The sequence below is a fragment of the Arachis ipaensis genome, chromosome B5, assembly GCF_059453495.1.
Source record: "Arachis ipaensis isolate K30076 ecotype BB chromosome B5, ASM5945349v1, whole genome shotgun sequence".
Lineage (NCBI taxonomy): Eukaryota > Viridiplantae > Streptophyta > Magnoliopsida > Fabales > Fabaceae > Arachis > Arachis ipaensis.
The window spans coordinates 137,411,183-137,418,688 of NC_142440.1; the positions used below are offsets into that span (position 1 = coordinate 137,411,183).

General features: G+C 30.7%; 1 protein-coding gene across 2 annotated transcripts; it reads right to left on the reverse strand.

The window, feature by feature from the left end:
• Positions 1 to 2,233: 2,233 nt before the first annotated feature.
• Positions 2,234 to 6,067, reverse strand: LOC110272328 (uncharacterized). 2 transcript variants are annotated; one of them, XM_021124480.2, is made up of 3 exons: positions 5,719 to 6,067; positions 2,932 to 2,995; positions 2,234 to 2,868 (listed from the first exon to the last, which is right to left on the reverse strand). In XM_021124480.2, the coding sequence occupies exons 1-3, from the start codon at positions 5,950 to 5,952 to the stop codon at positions 2,858 to 2,860; spliced, it is 309 nt and encodes a 102-aa protein (XP_020980139.1). In that variant the 5' UTR covers positions 5,953 to 6,067; the 3' UTR covers positions 2,234 to 2,857. The 2 variants fall into 2 exon arrangements, 1 of the variants encoding a protein (XP_020980139.1); XR_015883184.1 differs by having other exon boundaries at positions 2,234 to 2,986; positions 5,719 to 5,840.
• Between the last annotated feature and the right edge of the window lie 1,439 nt (positions 6,068 to 7,506).

A 7,506-nucleotide genomic window follows, 5' to 3' on the forward strand; every position in this document is an offset into this window, starting at 1 on the left:
TAAAAAGTAAGTTTGTGTTGAGTGGTCAGCTCATTCGTCCGTTTAAGTAAGTGTTGGGGGTTCGAAGATTCGCGACGGATTAATCTTTACCCTGTCAGGTTGAGGGATACTGTGGGAAACAAAAAAAAAAAGAATAAGTTTGTGTAATGTGATTTATATTTAGTAATTTTTATGTTAAAATAAATTATAGTAAAATAAATATTATTTGAATGCACTACTCAAAATTACTTACATGAAAAATTATTAAAAGAGATATAAATTTAAATAATATTTTTATATTATTCTATCATTTTGTTTTAGATATTTAAATGAATCTTATTAATCAATTTTATAGTAAAAATTAATATTATTAAATAAAAAATAACATAAAAATTGATATTTTTTATAAAAACTAGAAATAATATATGAATAAACATATAGTTTAACATGTTAGTATAAATAAGTATTAAATTAAAGGATAAAATACTAATAAAATACATAAAAAATAATATAATATACTATACAAAATTAATACATAAGAACGCCATTATTTATGCTGCATGTAATTAATAATTTGATCCCTAATCAAGTCTCAAACATGGTTCATTTCTGTAGAAGAGCTAACAGTTAAAGTTTGATTAGAACTTTCACCAACATGATTATCATCTTTTGCATCAAGAATGTATATTCATATTGATTGAATTAATATCTGTTTCAGAATGTCTTCTAAAGTTATAAATAACCATGATTGTACATACTATTTGAACTTGAGTTTTAATTTTGAACTTGGACATCCTCTCTATTGTACCTCTTAAACTTGAGTAATAATAATTGAACACTTCATTATAATTTGTAAATCCAGAAAAAACCTAAAATATGCAAGATGATAACGCATATTTATATGGACCAATATATTCTTTTGGTGTTAGATAACTGACATCTATCAAATAATATTTACCTAATAAATAATAAAATTAGTTACATATCATATGATAACTAAGTAAATATAGCTCATTTGTAAGAATATTATAGAAAGCAACATGGAGGAGGATGTGAAAAATTTATAGTAGGAGTTATAATAGCATCGTCAAATATAGTGCGTTATGCGCAGTGCCTTCCCATCTAAAGATTTAGGTAATGCAAAAATAAAGCACATATTCCAATCACACACGGCTATTATATTTTGTGTTGGATATCATTTTTTTTCTAATAAAATTAGGTTGTTCACTTGGACTAACTATACATGGAATATAAGTACCATCAATTGCTCCTATAGCATTTAAAAAATAAAATGACCAATATCGTTGATCATTTCTTATTTTTCTATGAACATTCTGAAACCTTGGATAAGATGGTTTAATATATTTAATAGACAACCTCAAGCAAGCAACCAATACCTCATGAAAATATCTAATAAAAATATCTATTTATGGTCTCTCTAGAGTATTGAAACCTTTCTTGTATCATCCTATTACCTGTTTCATGACCAACCGTATTTAAGAATATTGCAACCATCTCTTAAAATCCCTCCACTTTGTGCATTTTAGGCCATTGTTTAACTAATTCAGTACAAAATTGAAAAAAAAAACATGTTTTTTCTATCCAAAACATTTCATAACGAATGCCATGACCACATAGAATTTCTTGCACCATGAATGACCTATTTGTTTACTAGTCCTGCATGATTCTTTACATAAATAATTGACTGTATATTAACCAATCAATGCACTAATATTTTTAATCTCATATGTATCTTCTTTTATAATAAAAAATAATTTTGATTCTTTATTTTGTTCTTTTTCAATATCTTCAAACAAATGCTCTATGTTCATTTCAAATTAATTAACTTTTATTAAGTCCTACATGAAGACATAAATAAATTCTTATAATCATAACAATATCAAAGTAAGAAATAAATGGTATATCATAAGAACAATAATTAAGTACGATAAGCAATATATTATAAGACAATAATACATAAATAACACACAATTTTTTTCTATTATTTTATCATAGTATGACATAAATTTATGGCCAAATTAAAATGGACTACAATAATAACTTAATTAGTTTTGCATGAATGATAGTGCATTATAAGCCGCATATTTGAGCAAATCTAACAATCTTTGCTCATGTTCTTTTAAGGACACAAACATTTTTCTAGCAGGCTTAAACATCATTAGTTCACAACAACAAATATGAAAATTAGGACCACTAGTAATTATTACAACAAGAGCAACACAAGAAACAAAGAGATTAAGAACTGAATTACTTGCTTTATTGAAGAAGAGTGAATTAACATTGTATGTACAAGAGAGGAAGGAACCTGTATTTATACAGGTACATGAGGAAGCTTCCAGAAAATAGAAAGCTAACAAAACCCTCACGGCTTATAACAGAAGCTAGAAATTGATAACAAACTATAACTACCCTTCATTTCCATTGTCTATATTTCCCTTAATACCCCCCTCAAACTTATCAAACTTGATGGAGAGGAATTTTATAAAGATGTCAACAACTTGTTCTAAGGAAGGGATGTGCACTATGTAAAGTTATTTTTGATTAACAAGGTCTCTTAAGAAATGTAGATCAAGCTCAAGATGTTTGAGCGATTGTGAAGTATAGGATTTGCAGCTAGGAGGCATGCTAACTGATTATCACAGTATATGGTGGGGGGAATTCGTTGAGGGATTCGTAACTCAGTAAGAAGTTGTTGAATGGATATAATTTCTGATTGAGTAGAGGCCAGCGACCTGTATTCTGCATCAGTGCTGCTCCTTCTTAGTTTGCCTTGTTTTTGGCACTTCCATGAGACCAAATTGTTACCCAGGTAGATGCAGAACTCAATTACAAATTTTCGATCATCCATATCGCTAGCCTAGTCTGCATCTGCATAGGCCAGAATTCAAAAATTAGAACACTTAGTTAACACTAGGCCATGAGAAACTGTACCTCTTAGATATTGAAGTATGCGTTTGAGAGCTTTCCATTGTTGAATAGTTGGATGCTGCAAAAACTGAGACACACAGTTAACAGAAAAAGCTAAATCAAGTCTAGTTGTAGTTAAATATTGTAAAGTTCCTACAAATGACATATACAATTTTGGGTTATCAAAGGGATCAGAATCATTGACAAATAACTTAAGATTAGAAAGCATTGACCAGTTTGAGTTAGTAACTCTAAGGCATATTTCTCTTGAGATAGAAGAATGCTGCCATCATTATGATAAATGACTTCAAGACCCAGGAAGAAGTTGAATTTTCCCAGATCCTTCAGAGGAAAAATAGTGTTTAGTTTAGCTATCAAATCTTCAATTTCTTGAGCATTGTTGCCGGTAATCAGCCAATATATTCTACATAGATTAGCATATAAGTAATGGAATTTGGAGTATGTCTAATAAAAAGAGAAGTATCAGACACTGTACTATTGAATCCAAAGTGTTGTAGGGTAGATTTTAAAGTGAGAAACCATGCTCTTGGTGCCTGTTTAAGGCCATAACGAGCTTTATTCAATTTGCAAACCAAATTAGCATTTAAGTGTTCATAGTCCTCAGGTTGTGTCATATAGACTTGTTCAGTGAGAATGCCATTCAAAAAGGAATTATTAAAATCAAATTGCCTCATAACCCATCCTTGATATAAGGCAATGCTTAGCACAATTCTCAGAGTGTTTGGGGGGGGGGGGGTGTCTAATTACAGGGGAAAAAATTTGTTCATAATCGATCCCTTCAATTTGATGAAAGCCTTTAGCAACAAGCGCTTTGTACCTCATAATATCACCTTTGCTATTTCTTTTAATAGCAAAAACCTATTTGTTGCCAATGATAGTGGCATTAGGAGGTGGAGAAACTAATGTCCATGTTCTACACTGCATTAATGCTTGATACCCAGCATTTATAGCAGCTTTTCTGATGCCGGGAGATTTCGGGGAGGAATCAAGTGAGATAACATAAGATGAGAAGACACCACAACCAACTCAAAACCTTAAGGTGTCAAATTAATGGGTCTCTCATCTCATAAACTCCTCACTCTTCCTTGCTTTCTTTGATGTGGGACTAACTTCATGCACTCCTCACATTTGCAACATTAACATAAACAAACCTCTTTTTCACTTATTGGGATGATGTTAGTATTGTGTTGAGGCCTGGAAGATGGAAAAGCACTCTGAGAATGTTGTGTTGTACTTACACTGTCATTTGTAGTATGTTGTTGTTCAGGGCTGGGAATTAATGATAGTCTGAATATTACTGGTATTAGGAATAGAACTTATGGACATAAGAGAAAAAGAGGGATTAGTAGTCACAGTGTCTTGGTTAGTAGCAGATGGAAGAATATTAGTATGATCAAATAATTCAGCATAGGAAAATTGTGTTCATCAAATTGCACATTTCTTGATAGATATATTCTACCAGATTTAGTCATGCATTTAAAACCATGATGACTGCTATCATAGCCTAGGAAAATGCATTTCTCAGATCTAAGCGGCAACTTATGTTTATTATATGGTCTTAGGAAAGGAAAACAAACACAACCAAATATTTTTAATAGAGTATAGTCTAGTTTTTTATTGTACAGCTTTTCAAAGGGTGACATATAGTTAAGAATGCTAGTAGGTAACCTATTTAATAGAGAAACAACAGTTGAAATGAATCCTCCCAAAATATCATGGGTAAAGTAGTAGTAAAAAATAAGGATAGATCTATTTCAGTGATACTTCTATGTCTTCTCTCAACATTACCTCGTTAATGATGAGTATAAGGACAAGAAAACCTTTGCCTTATTCCATGTTTCTGTAAAAATGAAGTAAAAGCTATAGATTTGAATTCCATACCATGGCCAGTTTGTATAGATTTGATTTTGCAGCTTGTTTGTGTCTCCATCAAATTTTTATACACTTCAAAGGCTGTTAGAGCTTGAGATTTGTTTGTTAGAAGGAACAAGTAAGAATATTTGGTATAAGCATCAACAAAGCAAACATAGAACCTATATCCATTTCGAGAAGCGATGGGAGAAGGTCCCTAAATATCTGCAGAAACAATTCTAAGGGAGTAGTATATTGTGTGTCAATGGAGTAAAAGGGAATAGAGTGCATTTTTGATTTGGTACAAGTCTCACGCATTCTATTTGGCACATATTTAGGTGTTAGAGTCAAGCCACATTGCTTAAGAACCTTAATAACAGTGGCTATGTCAGTATGGCCTAAATGTTTGTGCCATAGTTCATATATGTCATATTTATTTGAGCTAGCAAGCATTGTTATTTTTTTTATTTTGATTGTTACCAAAGGTAAAACTACGGTCATTAGTGGATATATTGCAAGTGGAATTCAGAAAAAATGGACTTTCAGTACTGGAACTAGAAGAAAGTATAGAGTTACAAGAAGATGAATTTGAATTGAAAGGCATACTAGGTATAGCTATGTTATTACAGACTCTTTGATCTTTACTACTGAGAGATTCTTTATTCAAAGAAAGATTTTTAGGAACAAGCAGATTGTCAAACACATATATGCGCCCTTTAGTTTGGCCCTTGAGAAGCAGATTCTTAATTAAAAACTGATCACGTACAAGCACAGTATGAGATCAAAATTAAAAAAATACATTGTTGTCAGCAGCAAACTTAGACACACTGAGCAGATTTTGAGTGATTTGAGGGACATATAATAAATTGAGCAATTCATAACTCACATTATTCAATTTTTCAACTAGGTAAGATGAGCCAGAGTTACGAATTTTGATACCTGTACGATTACCTCCATAGAGCCTGTCCGAGTCTGCAATGCTTGGTGTGGAGGATAGTAAATTTGATGGATCAGCTGTAACATGGTGACTAGCACCAGAATCAGGAAACCATGCAGTATTATTTGTAGAAGTAGGCACTGTGTAGTAAGCTCACGGTTGATGAAAAGATGGAGAGGGTGGTGAAGGCATGGAATTGGAGTAGGGAACCTCTGTTGGTGATGCATGGGTACCATACCATTGTTTTGTTGGAATTGCTGGTCAAAGTGAGCCTGAGTAGGGAACCTCTGTTGCCGAAGATGAAAGTGGGCATCATTTAGTTTTTTATAATGTACTTTTTCTAGTTGTATTTTTTTCATTTTTCCTATGATTCACTTGTTGTGTTGAGCTCTTCCTTTCTAAAAAAAAAAAAATGAAAATAACAATTTTAAACTCCATGTCCTCTTACCGTTAAATAATAATTTAATTAAATTTATCAAATTATTTAATAGTTCTTAATTATTAATTTCATATGAAGAGAATTTTCTAATTTTAATTAATGAAAAAAATGACAAACTGTTTTTATCTAAATTAGTTTTCAAGATATTCCTAGACGTATCAGTCTCCAACAAATTTTAATAGATTTGTGAATTTCAAATAATTATTTACATTCGTCTAATTGGTCATTCTGTCTACTCCATCCGTCAAATCCTAATGATACTCAGCAATCACATAGAGCAAGACATAATATCATAGAAAATGAATATAGTCAGACATATTAGTCGCACCAAATGATATTATTAGTTAGATTAACCCTTAAAAAATGATGTTTTTACGTTAGAAAATTATATGTTACAGATCTAAATCTGTACAGATTTAAAGATTTGTTTCCTTAAACCACACTTTCTAAAGTCACACTTTTTACTTAAAACCGTAGCTCTTCACAAAGAAAAACGTCACCTAATGAAAAAAAGTAAATTAGAAGATTTAAGAGAAGAAATAATTAAGTTATCGAAATTAATAGATCAAAAATTAATGATTTTAACTAATGTTAACTGTAATGACACCGAATTCTTAAAATCAATACAAAATGATTTTTCTCAAAATCTTTATTTTACTATAAGTTTTATTGAAGGACTTCAAAAACCTGAAAAAACTTATTTTTCACACGGAATTTCTAAGAAATGTTACCATGGAAATGATTCCCCACATCTTTATCATACTTTTAACCCACAATTAAATTCTATAGTAGATATGCTTGAGGAAATATTAGTATCTATAAAATTTCAAAGAAATAAGGAAAAAGAAAATCCCAAAGAAGAAAAATTTCAAAATATAATCAACATAATAGATTTAAAAGTAAAACCACCACTAAAATTATGAATATTGAAGAAAAATTAGAAGAAGTTACAATGCTTTTTAAACAATTAAAAATGGCTCAAGAAAATAATATTATGGAACAGGGATTTCAGATAGAAGAAGAATTAGTAAATTCTGAAAATATAGAAAATGAAGAACACATCCTAGATTATTCAAGTGACGAAGAACCAGCAATTCCAATACAAGTAAAAAATGAAGCTGGAACATCTAGGGATAATCAATCTCAATTTAAATGGGAAATAGGTTTTGATAATTATGCTTTTAAAAAAGGATTTATAAATAAAGATTCAAAATATACAAAAACACCATCAAAATACGTTCCTAAAATCCAGGAAATGGAAGGAGAAAGGATGCTCGATTTAGACTGTAAAAAGAATGAAAAAGAAATTTTCGAAAACTGGTTGAATTCCTTCTTATTAGAAGCCTTTACT